General features: G+C 45.0%; 1 protein-coding gene across 1 annotated transcript in view; it reads left to right on the top strand.

Moving 5' to 3' along the window:
• The window catches only part of LOC144506053 (cilia- and flagella-associated protein 47), a 384,789-nt gene that overhangs the window by 48,289 nt on the left and 316,047 nt on the right, over window positions 1-20,453 (top strand). Inside the window, exon 14 of the mRNA XM_078231872.1 lies at window positions 310-423. Coding sequence (XP_078087998.1) covers window positions 310-423 — 114 coding nt within the window. The remainder of the gene's footprint in view (window positions 1-309; window positions 424-20,453) is intronic.

The raw sequence follows: 20,453 nt of genomic DNA on the forward strand, positions 1-20,453 counted from the left end.
GGGAATCTGGAGCATGTGGTCGGGGTCTCAGAATGAAGGAATGGTCATTTAGGATTGAGGTGAGGAGAAATGTTTTGAGGATTTTTCTCCCACTTCCACTGTAACTTCAGCAGAAGAGCCATGGGAATGCTGAAAAATGGCTCAAGCACTAAGGTTTCTGTGGTTTTTCTGCAAAAGGTACTGTGGATAAACGGAAGAGACTCCATGGAAATTCACTCCCACAGTATTTTGTGTTTGACCTTTTGTTTAAGGTTTTGAGGCAGGTGGTTGCTGTGTATAATTTACTTCAGACTGTGCTTTTTTTTCCAGGGTCATTTTAATGGAAGCTCTGAAGAGTATTTTTGAGACTGAGGATTTTAAATGCATTGCAGCCTTACTTGATAAAGTGAAGATGCAGAGTCATAAAACTAATGTAATGTGGAGGTAAGTTTCAGAGCTAAATTAGATTGTTTAATAAATTGATTTGCTTGTTCAATGAAAGATTTTGACGATTGATAACAATATGACTAGAAATTGAATTGAAAGGTTGAATTTAATTGTGTATTTTATCATTGTTTCAAATCATTCTTTCATTGAGGAACGTTTAAAGGGGGAATCCCAGCCATAACTGATCCTGTCCTCATTCAAAATTCATGATGATTTTTGTTCAGACTGAATGACTAAATGGCAATCAGAGTTGGAATCTGGCTTTCTCTTTCAAGCTGGTGTAATTTGGCCACTTGTAGCATTTTCACTAATGTTCTGGTTGAAATCAGGTATCAGAACAGTCTGAGCATTGTGAAAGCACTGCTCTGTTCTGTATGGCTCATTAGCACAAGGAAGTGCATTTACTTGATGGTTACTGTGCTCCCAACTTTAAAAATATAGTTGTTCTTTGGATGTGAATGTTGTTGGCGAGGGCAGCATTTATTGCCCATCACTAATTTGCCTTAAGCAATATTCTGCCTAGGCTGATGAAATGGCGAAAATGCTCCATTGTAAATGTAAATTGTAAAGCTGGATTAACATTCTGCTACAAAAGCAAAATACTGTGAATACCGGAAATCAGAAATATAAACCAAAAGTGCTGAAAACGCTCAGCAGGTCAGACCAGAGAGAGAAACAGAGTTAACTCTTCAGATCACGATGACCATTTGTTCAAACATATTTAACAATCTTTATTCAATTTGGTTGATCAATTTACTGGCCCTTGGGATCAAAGAAAGGTTTTGTAGAACTTTGCTTGCCAATAGTGGTTTTCCTCTTTTAGGCGACTGTGTCGGTAGACAATATGATGTATCAGATTGTGCATGATCTGGGGAGGAAATGGAGTCAGTGAGTTGAACTGCTCTTTCTCATTCCATACTTTAAGTGTCAACAGAGGCTCAGTCATAACTCTCACGCCTCTAAAGGTTATGGGTTGATCTCTCACTCCACGGACCTGAGCACAGAATTTAGACTGACGTATTTCAGTGCAATACTGAATAGATGTTACACTGTCAGAGGTGCTATTCACAGGTGAGATGTTAAACTGAGGTTTTGTCTACTGACTCAGATGGATGTAAAGATCCAAAGATGGCAGTCTTCGAAGAAGTGCAGGAGAATTATCCTGTTGTCATGGCCCATTTACCCCTCGATCGATACTTAAAGCAGGCTTTCTGGTCATTTATTTCATTGATGCTTGTGGGAGTTGGTATATGCAATTTGTCTGCTGCATTGTCTACATTACAACAGTAGCTAAACTTAAAATATTTCATTTTTTCCTTCCTTTCTTCGCTTTCCTTTACTTTCATCTGTCTTTGCCTGTCTCTTTCTATCCAGCCTCTTCCTCTTGTAACATTTGAATGAAGGACAGATAAGAATAGGCAAATCTTATTTTTACTCAAAACTGAGGGTATGGGACCAAACTGCACTCAAGGTATAAATTGGCTAATTTCTTGATCCCAGAATTATGTTGCTGGTGGCATGCGAAAACCTAGTGCCGGAATTTGAAGTGGATTTGGTTTTGCCAAGAACCTCGCCTGCCTTAATCAATGGAGTCTTTTTCCAATGAGATTGGGGCTTTAATCTTCCCATCCCCCTTTGACATAGGAACAAGTCAACAAGGTTCCTGAACAATGCTGAGCATTCCTCTCTTTGGTTTGGATTTTTGCTCCTGGGTTAGGAATGTGGAATTGGGATAATTACCTGATCTGGGACAGAGTGCCCTGGAAGAGCAGATTTTCAGTCCAAGGATGTGGGTGAAAAGGGAGTCTTGGTGGGTGACCGTTGAAACAGTGCAGTGGCAGTTGGATGTGGACGTAGGTTGGGAAGAAGGCCTACCATGGCGCATCAGCACTTTGTTGAAGCTTTAAAAAAAAAAGCTCTCTGAGCAATCACCACTCAACCCCCACATACTCCCCATGGTCGCCATCCATGTCAACTCATTTCACCTCGGACCTCTCCAACCAGCCCCCATGGCCTCCTCATATACTTCATCCCAACCTATGACCATTTACCAACCTCTCCATAGCTGCTCAAACCCTCCATGCCAACCTATTCTCCATGGTCCTTTATAGCCCCAGTGCCAACATGGTGCCTTGAATCCTTATCTAGCCAAATGTCCTAAATTCTAGAAGGGATCAGTTATCTGGCCTGGAGACAGATTGACATTTTGTGATGTTCTTGTGAAGAAACAGTATTTTTCAGTAAGAAGCAGAACTACATCATGCACTATTAAAATGACTCCCTCTGCTGGTACATGTGTATGGATAGCCTGAAGAGAACAAAATGCACAATCTAAATGTAATATATTATACCTATGAAACTGAAAACTCTTAAGAAATTTTGTCTGTGACCCCTAATGGATCTGGAATGATCTCGGGTGGAATAACTGTGATTAGCTGTTCAGCCTTACAAATCTGGGCTGTCCAAGAATTAAGGAGGGGAGCCCTTCACTATGACTCGGAGGAGCAGGAATTGCACTGGGAGTGCAGGCCTTCCAGGAATGTCTATCTTTGTTTTCTTCTATTTTATTCAGGTGCAGGATATTGGAGTTACTATATGTTAATTTGAGAATTCAATTTCAATGGGGCGGCGCAGTGGTTAGCACTGCTGCCTCACAGCGCCAGGGACCCGGGTTCAATTCCAGCCTCAGGTAAGTCTGTGTGGAGTTTGCACGTTCTCCACGTTCTGCATTGATTTCCTCCGGGTGCTCCGATTTCCTCCCACAGTCCAAAGATCAGCGGGTTAGGTTGATTGGCGATGCTAAATTGCCCCTTAGTGTCAGGGAGTTAGCAGGGTAAAAATGTGGGGTTACAGGAATAGAGCCTGGGTGGGATTGTGGTCAGTGCAGACTTGATGGGCCGAATGGCCTTCCTCTGCATTGTGGGATTCTGTGATTTGACTTGTGATCAGTCATGGATTCTTATTTTGTACGGGTGCTGCTAACATGCTAAGATATATTACCAGACATCCCATGTAAGATTTATTGCAGAGCAAATTATTTCGCAGTTAGATTTTTTTTAAAAAATGAGGCCAAATAAGTTGTATAGTAATATATAGATGTAGGACCTGACATTTCAATTATAATCATGCTTCAGCCTTTTTAGCCAATACAAGTAAAAGATGACAAAACATTTATTTTGTTTTGAGGCCTTTCAATAGTTTCTTAAGTTTTAAGTTTATTTATCAGTGTCATAAGTAGGCTAACATTAACTGTGCAATGGAGTTACTTAGAAAATCCCCTAGTTGCCACTTTTCTGGCACCTGTTGGGGTGCACTGAGGGAGAATTTAGCATGGCCAGTGCACCTAACCAGCACGTCTTTTGGACTGTGGAAGGAACCCGGAGCACTCGGAAGAAACTCGCGCAGATACGGGGAGACCATGCAGATTCCGCACAGACAGTGACCCAAGCCAGGAATGGAACCTGGGTCCCTGGTGTTGTGAGGCAGCAGTGCTAACCGCTGTGCTACCATGCCACCCTCTTCAATCAATCCATTGGCATGTTTCAGTATCTATGGATTAGAAATTCTAGAACTTTCCCTTGCAACCCAGTCTGTTATTAACTCTGCGATTGAGCTATCATTTCTCAGTTTATTTTTCAGTCTGTCTGCAATACATATATCCTGCTTCCTCCTTTGAGTTGTTGATATATTTTGGGCACCAGTAGCTGATTAGGGGGAGGGCACGATTATCCTGCATGACATTTATTCAAAGCCACACCACATACTGATCATAGAACATGGTGCTATGTACATCTGGAGATGTAAGAGTTTTGAAATTAAAGAAATGAGAGATACTTCAGTTGATAGGGTCTGTAAAGAATAATCTTGTGCTTTTATGCAACTCATTGTGGTTACCACTGAGTTAAATCAGCATAACATTACCCATCAGGTTTTGACACCAAAAACATTGACTTCTTTCTCCTGATGTCAATTTGACATTAAAAAAAAGGCTAAAACTTGGAACCAAAGGAGAAAATGCTGGAAAATCTCAGCAGGTCTGGCAACATCTGTAAGGAGAGAAAAGAGCTGACGTTTCGAGTCCAGATGACCCTTTGTCTTTACTAAAACTTGGAAAATGAGACCCTTTTCACATCTGAGAGAACAAGCTAGAAAATAATGAGACCTGTATACACTGATTGAAAATGATGTCAAAAATAATACAACAACTTGCATTTTTATCTGCACTTTAACATAATAGAATGCCCAAGTGCACTCCATGAAATCATTATAAGGCACAATTTGACACTTAACCACATAAAGAGCCACATAATAAGTGTTGAGAGGGATTACTTGAAAAGGCAGAAAGATTTAATGAGTGTTGGAATAGGTGAGTAGAAAATAAAAGGTCAACTTCTCAATCGTAAGAGTCATTAAAATAAATTATTAATGTACAAGCTAATCCGAGTATAAAAGATCAGAGAGGCTCTTTGTAATTTGGTGAAAATGTCACAGGAAGAAATTTAAAAAGGTAGATGTTAAATCAATTCTTCATCATCTATGAAGGTTAATATGACCACACACACATTCCAATTCCAGTCAAACTGGTTCCGGAAATCTCTAACATATAAAGGTCAGTGGGCATGTGTGATGGACAAATTCAAGTCATTAAATGTATCGGGTAATTGCTGTGTAAGATGTACATTTGATAATTGTTAATCACATAAGTGTGGGGGAAAACAGTGCTGGTTGATTTTGTCTAATTGTCCAAAGCTGGACAAAATAAATAAAATGGCTGACAAATAGCAGTTTAATTTCATGTAGGTAATTGCAAAGTGCCACACTTAAGATGAAAAATAAATAACATTTGGAATCCATAAATGGAGTTAAAATTGTTGAGAATCAAATGGAAAGAGCCTGAGGAGTTTTAACCAATGTAAAATAATTCTCATAAAAGCCAATGGAACGTGCATTTTAAATACCTTGCCTTTCTGGGCTTTAACCTTTTAATAAGATGGGGCCATTTTACCTTTACCTTTTAAGGTAAAATGGCCCCAACTTATTAAGCATAATATTTGCTTTAATTGCATTTATCCAATTTTTTACAGTTCAAATTAATTTCCAAAACCAAAAGCCATGATTTTACAGGTGGCAAGGGAAGTAACTTTGGACCACTCGCCCATTGTCCAATTGATGTCCTGAAATGGATAACAATTGCTCAATTAAGGGCCTCATCCCATTGCCGCTCCAATTTAACAGGCTGCACGGGAGCCAGGTACTCAATGTGCTAGCCCAGCAGGTGGGCTGCTGCCATAATAAAGAGGTGGGTGGGGTGCCTCCTTCCCAGGTGCCCTGTGCCAATCAGAGGCCTTCTCCACCCCCTCCCCCCACCTCCGCCTAGTGTTCCCCCGCCCCTACCCCAAAGTCCTTCTCTCTGTCTATGCCGACCATCCCACTTGCCAAACTGACCATGGCAAGATCCCAGTGTGGTGAACCATAGATGGTTACCACTATGGGTACTTGTACATATGTTACTCTTGTTACTGTTGGGGTTAGGGTTGGGGTGTTCCACCTGTTATCATTATTTATGTGGTACACTCCGTTTGGCTCCGCCTTCTTACAGGAGTATAAAGGTCACTGCTACTTCATATTAGCCCTTAGTCTGGGATAGTATTGTTAAGTAGTGTGCTCCAACCTTGTTGTGAATAAAAGCCTTTATTCCCGGGTACGTCCTAGCCTCCCGTGTGAATCAATCGCGCATCAATTTTATTCACAACAAAATACCAAAAATTTTGTTCGAGAAAAATGGAGCAGATGCTGAAGCCCGATCGGCTAACCTTGGATCCACGTGCCGCTGGGGCGTCGAATACTTTCGACCATTGGTTGAAGTGCTTCGAGGATTACATTGAGGCCTCGACAGCAGTCCAGTCCGACGCCGACAGATTGCGGGTCCTCCACGCCAGGGTGAGCAACACTGTGTATGCAACAATTCGCGATTCCCAAAATTACAAAGATGCCATCGAATTACTCAAGAAGCTGTACAATAAACAGCCGAATGAAATTCATGCTCGTCACCTATTAGCCACTCGAAGGCGGCAGCCCGGCGAAACTACAGGACAGTACCTGCGCGAACTTCAACAGCTAGCCAGAGCCTGCAACTGCAAGGAGGTGTCGGCTGTTCAATACACCAACGATTTTATTCGGGACGCGTTCGTGGCGGGAATCGGCTCATCCTATATTCGCCTGCGGCTGCTAGAGCAGGGTAACCCGGACCTGGCTAAGACGGTAGAATTGGCCGATGCAATGGAAACGGCCTCCAGAAGTCTCGAAACCTATCCCACCGACCACGTGGGAACATCGTGGCAAGCACAGCCACCGCCTCAACTGTACTCGGCAGCTCCTCGGAACTGCACGATAATGCTCTCAACTTCAGACCTGATGGCTGCGGCAGCTCCTGGAGGCCCACGGTGCTATTTCTACGGATTGGCGAAGCATCCTCGCCAGAGATGTCCGGCCAGGACGGTGTTTTGCTCCGCCTGTGGAAAGAAAGGGCACTATGCAAAAGTGTGCCGAGCAAAGACCCCTTCCAAGCCCAGCAGTGCTGCGTGTGACTCCCCAGGATCCATCTCCTCATCTCCGGCCTCGTCGATGTCTTCAGCCACGTGCGATCCACGGGCGCCGCCATTTACTATGATGACGACGCAAGCCACGTGCGACCTGCGGGTGCCGCCGTTTTCAAAATCATCGACCACGTGCGATTCGTGGGCGCAGCCATTTTGGTCGACACCGGCCGCAGAAGACCAGCAGGGGTCCTCGTCGTCGGCTATCTCAGCTGCCTGCAGTTACACTCAGGACCCAACAGTGGCGTCAATCATCCTGGACCAGGCCAAGCCTCACAGACTCGACAAGTCCATGATGGACATAGAGGTAAACGGGTGCCTGGCGCATTGCCTGTTTGACAGCGGGAGCACGGAGAGTTTCATCCATCCGGATACAGTGAAACGGTGCGCTCTCCGTGTGCAAACTGTCAGGCAGACAATCTCCATGGCGTCGAGGTCCCGATCTGTCCTCGTTCTTGGGAGCTGTGTGGTAACCTTAACGGTGCGGGGCACAGTCTACGAGAACTTCATGCTCCTTGTGTTACCGCACCTTTGCGCTCCGGTACTCCTGGGGCTAGACTTTATGGTCCACCTGAAGAGTGTGACCCTGCGGTACGATGGGCCACTCCCTCCACTTTCAGTGGGAGAACAGCAACCTCCAAATTGTCCAGTGCGCTCCACATGCGGTCTCTCAACACTCAAAATTACCCCGCCTTCCCTATTCGAAAATCTCGTGCCAGGCTGCAAGCCCATCGCGACTAAGAGCAGGCGTTACAGCGCTGAGGATCGGATCTTTATTCGATCTGAGGTTCAGCGGCTCCTCAGGGAAGGGGTCATTCAACCTAGCACTAGCCCATGGAGAGCACAAGTCGTGGTGGTCAAGACTGGAGACAAGCCCCGGATGGTCATAAACTATAGTCAGACCATTAATAGGTACATGCAGCTGGACGCATACCCTCTCCCACGCATATCTGACATGGTCAACCAGATTGCGCAGTACCGGGTGTTCTCCACCATCGACTTGAAGTCAGCCTACCACCAGCTCCCCATTCGCCCAGAGGACCGCAAATACACAGCCTTTGAGGCGGATGGCCGTCTCTACCACTTTTTAAGAGTCCCTTTCGGCGTCACTAACGAGGTCTCGGTCTTCCAGCGTGAGATGGACCGAATGGTGGACCAAAACGGGCTACGGGCTACCTTCCCGTACCTGGACAACGTCACTATCTGCGGCCATGACCAACAGGACCACGACGCCAACCTCCAGAAGTTTTTACGCACTTCGACTCTCCTGAACCTGACCTATAACAAGGAGAAGTGCATAGTCAGCAAGCACCGCCTAGCAATCCTCGGATACGTGGTGGAAAATGGGGTCATCGGCCCCGATCCAGACCGTATGCGTCCCCTCCTTGAACATCCCCTACCCACTAGCATCAAAGCACTGAGAAGATGCTTAGGCTTCTTCTCGTACTATGCACAGTGGGTCCCCAATTACGCGGACAAAGCCCGTCCGCTCATAAAATCTACCTCTTTTCCCCTGACAGCAGAGGCTCGCCTAGCCGTTGCAGGGATAAAAGCCGACATCGCGAAAGCCACGATGCACGCTGTCGATGAGTCCATCCCCTTTCAGGTGGAGAGTGATGCATCTGATTTCGCCCTGGCTGCCACACTTAACCAGGCGGGCAGGCCCATCGCCTTTTTCTCTCGCACCCTCCAAGGCCCTGAAATTCGGCACTCCTCTGTGGAGAAAGAGGCTCAGGCCATTGTGGAGGCCGTACGGCATTGGCGCCATTATTTGGCTGGCAAACGGTTTACCCTGCTCACGGACCAGCGGTCCGTGGCCTTCATGTTCAACAACACGTTAAAGGGAAAAATTAAGAATGATAAAATCTTGAGGTGGAGAATCGAACTCTCCACCTACAACTATGATATCATGTACCGTCCAGGGAAGCTCAATGAGCCCTCAGATGCCCTGTCGCGTGGAACATGTGCCAGTGTGCAGGAGGACCGGTTACAGGCCCTCCACAATGATCTCTGCCATCCGGGGATCACTCGGTTTTTCCATTTTGCAAAGGCTCGGAATCTGCCCTACTCCATAGAGGATGTCAGGTCGATAACTCGAAGCTGCCAGGTTTGTGCAGAGTGCAAGCCGCACTTCTACCGGCCTGACAGGGCACACCTCATTAAGGCCACTCGCCCTTTTGAACGACTGAGTGTCAACTTCAAGGGCCCCCTTCCTTCGACAGATCGGAACGTGTATTTCCTCAACGTGGTTGACGAATACTCCCGATTCCCCTTTGCCATCCCCTGTTCTGAGATGTCCTCTGCCACGGTCATCAAAGCCCTGCGGAGTCTTTTTACCCTGTTCGGCTACCCCAGTTATATCCACAGTGATAGGGGTTCGTCGTTTATGAGCGACGACTTGAGGCAATACCTGCTCTCTAAGGGAATTGCCTCAAGTAGGACTACGAGTTATAACCCCAGGGGTAACGGACAGGTCGAGAGAGAAAACGCTACAGTCTGGAAGGCTGTTTTACTGGCGCTAAGGTCTAGGGGTCTTCCAGTCTCCCGTTGGCAAGAGGTACTTTCTGATGCGCTCCATTCAATCCGGTCTCTCCTGTGTACGGCAACCAACGCTACCCCACATGAGCGGATGTTTACCTTCCCTAGGAAGTCTTCCTCTGGGACCTCACTGCCGTTTTGGTTGACATACTCAGGACCTGTCCTCCTGCGGTGGCATGTTAGGGCCCGCAAGTCCGGCCCTTTGGTTGAACAGGTCCATCTCCTCCACGCCAACCCTCAATATGCCTATGTGGCATATCCTGACGGGCGAGAGGACATGGTCTCTATCGGACATCTGGCGCCTGCAGGGGACCTGGAAACCCCCGTCACTCCCGCACCCCTGGTTAGGATTCCTTTGCCCATTCTCTCCCCTCCTGACACGGCGCGGGCAGCATCGGGACCTCAACTTAATCCTCTTACTCCCGTGTACAGCTTGCCTGAGTCCAGGAGATTGTCGCCACCTTGAGGTCCACAGGCGTGTGAGGAACTGGAGGAGTCACTGGACACCACCTCGGAGAGAGGGTCGTCACCACGGTCACCAGAACCGGCACTGGAGCCAGTGCTGCGGAGGTCGCAGAGACGGTGCGGACCCCCGATACGGCTGAACTTGTGAACATATGGACAGTTCGTATTGTCTCCTTACCCCACCGGCCTTTGTTTTTAAAGGAGGGGTGAATGTGGTGAACCATAGATGGTCATCACTATGGGTACTTGTACATATGTTACTCTTGTTACTGTTGGGGTTAGGGTTGGGGTGTTCCACCTGTTATCATTGTTTATGTGGTACACTCCGTTCGGCTCCGCCTTCTTACAGGAGTATAAAGGTCACTGCTACTTCCTAGTAGCCCTTAGTCTGGGATAGTATTGTTAAGTAGTGTGCTCCAATCTTGTTGTGAATAAAAGCCTTTATTCCCGGGTACGTCCTAGCCACCCGTGTGAATCAATCGCGCATCACCCAGGCTCACCATGGTTTGGGGCACCATGCATCTTCTTTCTCCTGGACCTCTTACAATACTGGCAGTAGCCACCAATCCTGATATGGTGCAGAGGTGCTGGCCTCTGATTATCCAGCAGTTCTAATGTAGCAAAACTTCCTCCTGGAGATGGATGGAAGTTCCACCTCATACTAATTAATGAGCCATGGGCTGAAAAATTGAAGTGGGGCAAGCTGGCCTAGTGGAGGCAGGTATCAGTCCTGATATTTACCCTCGGTTGTTTGCCTTCAGTGTATAATCCATCCCAGTGCCTGGCCTGGTATTTGTAAAAGGATCTGCTACCTCCCTCTTGCTGAAAGGAACAGGTTACAATTGCAGCTGAGATGTTAACAGGATTAATTGGGCAAGTCGCAATTGTCATTTTAAAATTGGCTTTTCTAACATGGTTTTTGTCAGTTAAACATTAATAGGTTTCAAAGAATCAGTGAGGTAGGACTGTAAAGTTTTAGTTTTTAAGAACACAACATGCTTCATTTGGTTGGTCTCATTATCCAGCAGACAAATGTAGGAATCGGGTCCAACAGTGCAGCTGTCTTGGATTTAACATTCTCATGCTATTTAGCCTGTTTTCTGAGCTTACCCCACAATGCCACAGAAATCCTTTCTGCCCAGGTACAAGTTACAAAATCGCATGGGTCTGAGGTTCAAAATCCAGGGACCTTAAAAAGCCCAGGAGACAGAAGTAAAGAAATAAATAATTGGGTGGCCTTAATTAAAGGCACCTTTGCCGCCATGGGGAAAAAATTATTTTATTGATGGTAATATGAAAATGAAATCCGGCTCAGTTGAGTTTAAAACAAAAGGAGAGCCAGTACCCTATTGAAGATGTATCAAAGACTAGTGCATAGAGGTAAAACAATTGCAAATGAGAGTGGTAGATAATTTTCACTGGTTTGCAGTCGTAATAAAGTTATAATAATGGAATGCTTTAATTATCCCAAAACAACCTGGTCTAAGCTATATCCTCTGGTATCAGAGGATACAGCAGGATATAGATCAGTTGGAGACTTGGGCGGAGAGATGGCAGATGGAGTTTAATCCGGACAAATATGAGGTAATGCATTTTGGAAGGTCTAATACAGATAGGAAATATACAGTAAATGGCAGAACCCTCAAGAGTATTGATAGGCAAAGAGATCTCGGTGTACAGGTACACAAGTCACTGAAAGTGGCAATGCAGGTGGAGAAGGTAGTCAAGAAGGCATACGGCATGATTGCCTTCATCGGCCGGGGTATTGAGTTTAAAAATTGGCAAGTCATGTTGCAGCTTTATAGCACAGTAAGAAGTCTCACAACACCAGGTTAAAGTCCAACAGGTTTATTTGGTAGCAAATACCATCAGCTTTCGGAGCACTGCTCCTTCGTCAGATGGAGTGGATATCTGCCGATATCCTTTAACCTGGTGTTGTGAGACTTCTTACTGTGCTTACCCCAGTCCAACGCCGGCATCTCCACATCATGGCAGCTTTATAGAACATTAGTTAGGCTGCACTTGGAATATAATGTCCAATTCTGGTCGCCACATTACCAGAAGGATGTGGAGACTTTGGAGAGGATACAGAAAAGATTTACCAGGATGTTGCCTGGTATGAAGGGCATTAGCTATGAGGAGAGGTTGGAGAAACTTGGTTTATTCTCACTGGAGCGACGGAGGTTGAGGGGCGACCTGATAGAAGTCTACAAATTATGAGAGGCATGGACAGAGTGGATAGTCAGGAGCTTTTTCCCAGGGTGGAAGAGTCAATTACTAGGGGGCATAGGTTTAAGGTGCGAGGGGCAAGGTTTAAAAGAGATGTACGAGGCAGATTTTGGACACCGAGAGTGGTGGGTGCCTGGAACTCGTTGCTGGGGGAGGTAGTGGAAGCGGATACGGTAGTGACTTTTAAGGGGCGTCTTGACAAGTACATGAATAGGATGAGAATAGAGGGATATGGTCCCCGGAACGGTAGGGGGTTTTAGTTAAGTCGGGCAGCATGGTTGGTGCAGGCTTGGAGGGCCGAAGGGCCTGTTCGTGTGCTGTAATTTTCTTTGTTCTTTAAGCCAATGGTTGTCAAAATGGACAGCTGTTTCTAAAATGCATAAAGTACTGTTTCCTTTATTAGTATGTTGCATGTTCACCAAAGCAGAATGCAATGGTCTATCTGATTCAATGTCATGCACTGGTGTGCAGTTGTGTCGCTGGAATACAAAAATGGATATGATGGCTATCAGAATACAGAGCATAACAACTGGATTGAATAATGGAGGGATGGATTATGAGGAGTGTTTCTATAAGTTAGACATGTTCTCACTGAATAACAGAAGGTAGAGAGGTGACATGATTTCTCTTAGAATTATGAAGTGATGAAAAAATAAGGATTGAGCCTTGTCCAAAACTGTGCAACCAGAAAACATGACTGCATTTGAAGGGCAGTAATTTCAAAACTGATCGATAGAAACAATTCAGTGAGTGAGTTGTCAGTCCACACTACATGCTGTTTAACTATAAATTTTACAGGAACACAAAACCTGGAATTGGTAATTTAATCTCTCAAGCCAATCGTTCATTCAGTTAGATTTGTGACTGACTGGTGTCCTAATTCCCTGTCCCTGCCTTAGTAAACTTCTTTAATACCCTTGCCTAACAAAAATTTATCAATCTTAATTTTGAAAATTTTATTGATCTCACTGTTGTATATTTTATATCTTATATCTATACAGAGATTACAGGTGTGTCTATGTGCGTAAGAATTTTACTTACAGTGCTTTTAAACAACTTTTCAGTCACAAAATGTATTTTTAAAAATTCATTCTTGGGATGTGGGTATTGCTGGCTAGGCCAGCATTTATTGCTCATCACTAATCGCTCTTGAGAAGCCTATGGGTCTGCACTCATATTTACAGCTCAGGCTTCTGGATCTTTCTTCAGCCTTGTTTGGTTAACCCGGGCTGTGGATTCAGAGAAAAGTAATCAGTGAACAAAAATAGTAAACATGCAGCATAATTTTCACAATTAATCTCCCACACTCTGTGCACTGCAAAGTGCCTCAGTGTGAATCAGACTGAAAATCTGGGGGCGGGGCCTATTCCCGCTGCAGAGGCTGGCAGTGCTGAGATCGGGCGCATGCACAGTAACCCGCACTGCCGACCTCCCGATTGCTGGCCAGCCCAATCCTTGTGCCAGCACCACAACCCTGCATCGCTGTCCCTATGAACCCTCCAACACCCCCTGACTGCTGGCCTCCCGGAAGTGTCCGGGCCAGCCCTGACCCACCTGCTCACCGGCCTGCCTTAAACTCCCCAACCTCCCTCCCCCCTGACCACCACCGCCCCCCCCCCCCTCCCCATCCCAATGGCTAGCCCCATCTGGCCTTCCCTCCCTCTGTCACTGATCCAAAGTGCAGAGTGACAGTGGGAACCACCCCCCCCACCCCTCACCCTCAGAGGCTCTGACCCCCTTTGGCTTCACCCCCTTGGCACTGCCCAATTCCTGATGGATAATGCCAAGGTGCCCCCTGAGCATTGTCACTTTGCCCTTTGTGCAGTGACAGGGGGCCAGGCTGGCACTGCCAAGCTGGCAATGCCCAGGGGGCACTCTCCCTTACCACCGACCTCCTGGGGGGACCTCCATGACCCCCCTTCACTCCATCAGTGTCGGACTACTAGCGGGGAGCTGTTGTAAACCCCACTGGAGTGAAACGCCCCTGCTGGGAGGAAGATGCTAGCGAGCCCGGAGACTTTCCAGCACTTTCTGTTTTTATGTAAAGTAAGATCCTAGGCTTTATATTCATGAGCATTGAATAAAAAAATAAAGAAACTGATGCTGAATTTGTATAATATCAACTTGCATTTATATTAAAAATTTTAAGATAGTCCTGTTTAAAGGGCTTTGGGATATTTTACTATCAAAAGAAGATATGGCACTACAAGCCAGATGAAATATTAGGACAGGTAAGCAGCTAGGTTTTAAGAAGTGTTTTAAGGAGGAAAGTGAGCAAGAGAGAGAGAGAGAGATCCAGGGAGGAAATGCCAGTGTTTAGGACTTAGCCAGTCCATGGTGGAGTTATTAAAATTGGGATGTGCAAGAGGCCAGAATTAGATGAGCGCTGAGATCTCAGAGAGTGGTAGTGCTGCAGGCGATTTTGGAGCTGAGGGAAAGCCATTGAGGTCTTTGAAAGGCAGGAGAGGAATTGTAAAATTGAAGTCTTGCTGGACGAGGAGCTGATATAAATCAATGAACATGGGCGTTGGGGGAAATGGTGTGAGATAGGATAGGGGAACAGAGTTTTGAGTGAGTTCAAATTATGGAAGGTGAAAAATGGGAGGCTTGCATGGAGGATGTTGCAGTAGTCAAGTCTAGGTATAATTGTTGTAATGATGTGAATATGCTCATAAACTGTGGAGGTGATTAGTGCATTAGCAGTGCATAAACATTGTTTCCAAGTAGGAACATCAGGCAGAAGCCGTTACTTCCTAATGTCTGCTATTAAGGTCGGTCCCTTGAGTTTTTTGAACCATCAGCTTTAAGTTTCCTGGTTTCACAGTCCTGGTATACTCTGGCTAATTTGCAATGAAATTTATGATGTTCAGCAAATCCCCAGATTAGCTGATAAACCTGATATGACTTTTCTGACGTTGAAAAGTCTAGTATTTTGATAAGTGGGCTGTCAGTGCTGGAATTACAGAATCTTTACAGTGCAGAAGGAGGACACTAATGGATGCTGCTTTCAAGGCTGTAAATGCTTAATTGTTGGGAACAACTCTCACCATGCCTGCATCTCGGGCAAACACAAAGCATCTCCTGGACAGGATTGTTACAGTTTGAGCCAGGCATGAGCTAAGCCTCATAAATCTTGTTCTGCCAGGCTGGAACCGAATCTGCAGGCGCTGGGATCAGACTATCATACAGATGCACTTACAATCATGGAAAAAGTACAATGAGGGTTCATTAGAATGATGTCAGAATTAAACATTGACAGTTTGTTTTAAAAGGCTTAAAAAATTGGCTGTTTTTCAGTGGGATGTGAAAATTCAAATGGGGTCAGATAAAGGCTTTGAGAAATGGAATATTTAAAAATTGTTTCTATGTGTTAATAAATGAGAAACAAAGAGGCACAGATTTACATAAGAACATAAGAACATAAGAAATAGGAGCAGGAGTAGGCCATCTAGCCCCTCGAGCCTGCCCCGCCATTCAATAAGATCATGGCTGATCTGACGTGGATCAGTACCACTTACCCGCCTGATCCCCATAACCCTTAATTCCCTTACCGATCAGGAATCCATCCATCCGCGCTTTAAACATATTCAGCGAAGTAGCCTCCACCACCTCAGTGGGCAGAGAATTCCAGAGATTCACCACCCTCTGGGAGAAGAAGTTCCTCCTCAACTCTGTCTTAAACCGACCCCCCTTTATTTTGAGGTTGTGTCCTCTAGTTTTAACTTCCTTACTAAGTGGAAAGAATCTCTCCGCCTCCACCCTATCCAGCCCCCGCATTATCTTATAAGTCTCCATAAGATCCCCCCTCATCCTTCTAAACTCCAACGAGTACAAACCCAATCTCCTCAGCCTCTCCTCATAATCCAAACCCCTCATCTCCGGTATCAACCTGGTGAACCTTCTCTGCACTCCCTCCAATGCCAATATATCCTTCCTCATATAAGGGGACCAATACTGCACACAGTATTCCAGCTGCGGCCTCACCAATGCCCTGTACAGGTGCATCAAGACATCCCTGCTTTTATATTCTATCCCCCTCGCGATATAGGCCAACATCCCATTTGCCTTCTTGATCACCTGTTGTACCTGCAGACTGGGCTTTTGCGTCTCATGCACAAGGACCCCCAGGTCCCTTTGCACGGTAGCATGATTTAATTTGTTTCCATTGAGATAGTAATCCCATTTGTTATTATTTCCTCCAAAGTGTATAACCTCGCATTTATCAACGTTATACTCCATTTGCCATATCCTCGCCCACTCACTCAGCCTGTCCAAATCTCTCTGCAGATCTTCTCCGTCCTCCACACGATTCACTTTTCCACTTATCTTTGTGTCGTCTGCAAATTTCGTTACCCTACACTCCGTCCCCTCCTCCAGATCATCTATATAAATGGTAAACAGTTGCGGCCCGAGTACCGATCCCTGCGGCACGCCACTAGTTACCTTCCTCCAACCGGAAAAACACCCATTTATTCCGACTCTTTGCTTCCTGTCGGATAGCCAGTCCCCAATCCACTTTAACACACTACCCCCAACTCCGTGTGCCCTAATCTTCTTCAGCAGCCTTTTATGGGGCACCTTATCAAACGCCTTTTGGAAATCCAAAAACACCGCATCCACCGGTTCTCCTCCATCAACCGCCTTAGTCACATCTTCATAAAAATCCAACATGTTCGTCAAGCACGACTTTCCCCTCATGAATCCATGCTGCGTCTGATTGATCGAACCATTTCTATCCAGATGCCCTGCTATCTCCTCTTTAATAATGGATTCCAGCATTTTCCCTACTACAGATGTTAAGCTGACCGGCCTATAGTTACCCGCCTTTTGTCTCCTTCCTTTTTTAAACAGCGGCGTAACATTAGCCGTTTTCCAATCAACCGGCACTACCCCAGAATGCAACGAGTTTTGATAAATAATCACTAACGCATCCACTATTACCTCTGACATTTCTTTCAATACCCTGGGATGCATTCCATCCGGACCCGGGGACTTGTCCACCTTCAGTCCCATTAGTCTACCCAGCACTGCCTCTCTGGTAACATTAATCGTATTAAGTATTTCTCCTGCTGCCAACCCTCTATCGTTAATATTTGGCAAACTATTTGTGTCCTCCACCGTGAAGACCGACACAAAAAACTTATTTAAAGACTCAGCCATATCCTCATTTCCCACTATTAACTCCCCCCTCTCGTCCTCCAAGGGTCCAACATTCACTCTAGCCACTCTATTCCTTTTTATATATTTATAAAAACTTTTACTATCATTTTTTATATTAATTGCTAGCCGAGCTTCATAGTCTATCCTTCCTTTCTTTATCGCTTTCTTAGTCTCTCTTTGTTGTTTCTTAAATTTTTCCCAATCACTTGTTTCTCCACTATTTTTGGCCACTCTGTATGCAGCTGTTTTTATTTTAATACTCTCCTTTATTTCCTTTGTTATCCACGGCTGGTTCTCCCTTTTCTTACAATCCTTGTTTTTTGCTGGAATATATTTTTGCTGAGAACTGAAAAGGATCTCCTTAAAAATCCTCCACTGTTCCTCAGCTATCCTACCTGCCAGCCTGCTCTCCCAGTCTACCTTAGCCAATTCATCCCTCATCCTATCATATTTCCCTCTGTTCAAACAGAGGACACTGGTTTGGGACCAAACTTTCTCCTCTTCCATCTGAATCAGAAATTCGACCATATTGTGGTCACTAGACCCAAGAGGGTCCTTCACAATAAGATCCTTAATTCTACCTACCTCGTTACACAATACCAGATCCAAAATAGCTCGTTCCCTCGTCGGTTCCGTAACATGCTGTTCAAGGAAACTATCCCGACAGCATTCTAAGAACTCTTCCTCCATTCCACCCTTACCGACTTGAGTCTGCCAGTCAATGTGCATGTTGAAGTCCCCCATGATTATTGCCGTTCCGTTTTTACACGCATCCCTTATCTGCTTGTTTATAGCCCTCCCTACCTCAACATTATTATTTGGGGGCCTATATACCACACCTACTAGTGTCTTTCTCCCTCTACTATTCCTCATCTCTACCCATAATGATTCCACGTTTTGTTCCTCAGAGCCTATGTCATCCCTCAGTACTACCCTGATATTATCTCTTATTAATAGCGCGACCCCACCACCTTTTCCTTCCTGTCTATTCTTCCTAAACGCCTGATACCCCTGGATATTCATCTCCCAGTCCTGGTCACCTTTCAGCCACGTTTCTGTAATGGCCACTAGATCGTACCCACTTGTGCTGATTTGCACCATCAACTCATTTACCTTGTTCCGAATGCTTCGTGCATTCAGGCAAAGTGTCCTTATTCCAGCTTTTATCTGGACCCGCTTTGATGAGTCGTGAACACCCTCTCCCTCTACTCCCTTATCTAAATTACCGCCTTCATTCACTTGCACCCTCTCCTCTACCATTAATTTTGTAATTCCCCTTACCCCTGCATCCTCCCCCCCATCAATTAGTTCCTTGATCCTAGTCAACTCTTCTAGCTCCCCTCCCCCCAACCTATCTAGTTTAAATTCTCCCCAGTAGCCTTAGCCAACCTACCGGCCAGGATATTGGTCCCCCTGTGATTCAAGTTCCACCCGTTTTTTGTATACAGATCACCCCTGCCCCTAAAGATGTTTGTTGAAATAATGAAGGGCGAAGCATGCCATATTATGTGCTCATTCAGACAAAACATATCTTAATTTGAAAGTGGCCATGATGTAGAGATGCCAGTGTTGGACTGGGGTGGACAAGATGAAAGGTCACATGACACCAGGTTATGGTCCAACGAGTTTATTTGAAATCACAAGCTTTCATCAGGTGAAGTTATGAAGCGCTCTGAAAGCTTGTGATTTCTAATAAATCTGTTGGACTATAACCTGGTGTCGTGTGACCTCTCATCTAAATTTAAAGAAATTTAGCTGAGCGTTTCACGAAAAAAAATATAAAAGGATACAGGCGAAGGACATGGGAATGTCATTAGAGTCAAAAAACGCTGGTTTAAAAGCTAGCAGTCTTTTTTGCATGATCAGTAGGGTTCCCAATTCTCTTGAGGTACCTGGAAGTTTCTGGAATTGAGTGTACCTTTTATGCAGCCTGGAAGGTCAGCCGTTGAAATGCCACACCACCGTGTTACCCCAGCTATTGCTTTGTGACTTAGCTGGCTGCTCTTCATGGCTAATACTTTCAGTCGATCACCAATTCAGGGCTGCCTCTTTGGCTACCCTTCTGCCCTCTTTTTTTGATAATTTCTTTACATTGATCAAGGGAACGGATATGAGAGGGGTGGGAAGGAGGCATTCCTATTTTAGGAACCTATCATATATGCCAAAGACTGTAGCCAGCTGCCACTTTAGGGTGGCAACATGTTTTAGACCCAATGTCAGAATGACATACCCAGTTGCACCATTTTCCTATCATGTGGCTCGACTGAATATGAAATTTCAGCAACTCACCCACTGTGTCATCAAATATTTCTTTGTTTTGTAAATCCTATGTTGGATATTGCTGGGATGGTTGCAGATCTAACTTTATCTGTAATGTTCAGTTTTCTGAAATGTATTTTGTCCAAAGAAGTCGCTGCTGCTTTCCATTCATGTGAATCTGATGCATTTAAACTTGGCAGCAGAGCTGATAGGAGATTGGTGACAGCACATATTAAAAGTTTGAGACATAAGCAGATTACTTACATTGGTTAAGATTCATTTTTGTATAACTCCTCACCTAAAAAGACCTTATTAAGATTCATACATGCTCTCTTTCAGCATTTCACTGTCAATATTTCTAAGTTTGCATTTGCTTGGGGAAAAATGAAAGGCATTTATATAGCACTATTCATGACCACCAGATGTCTCAAAGAGTTTTGCAGTCATTGAAATACTTTGAAGCATATCACTGTTGTAATGTAGGAAACGTAGCAGCCAATATGGCACAGCAAACTGATACAACCTGCAGTGTTATAATGACCAAATTATCTTTGTTTTTCCTATGATGTTGATTGAGGGATGAATGTTGGCCAGGACACCAGGGATAACACCCTACTGTTCTTCAAAATAGAGGCATGGAATTTTTTTGCATCCATTTGAACAGGAAGATGTGGCCTTGGTTTAATGTCTCTTCTGAAAGACAGAATTCTGACAATGAGACTGCGCAATTACACTGGATTGTCTGGATTTCTTTTGTACTGAAACCTTGGAGTGATACTT

Source organism: Mustelus asterias, chromosome 17 (genome assembly GCF_964213995.1).
Source record: "Mustelus asterias chromosome 17, sMusAst1.hap1.1, whole genome shotgun sequence".
NCBI lineage: Eukaryota > Metazoa > Chordata > Chondrichthyes > Carcharhiniformes > Triakidae > Mustelus > Mustelus asterias.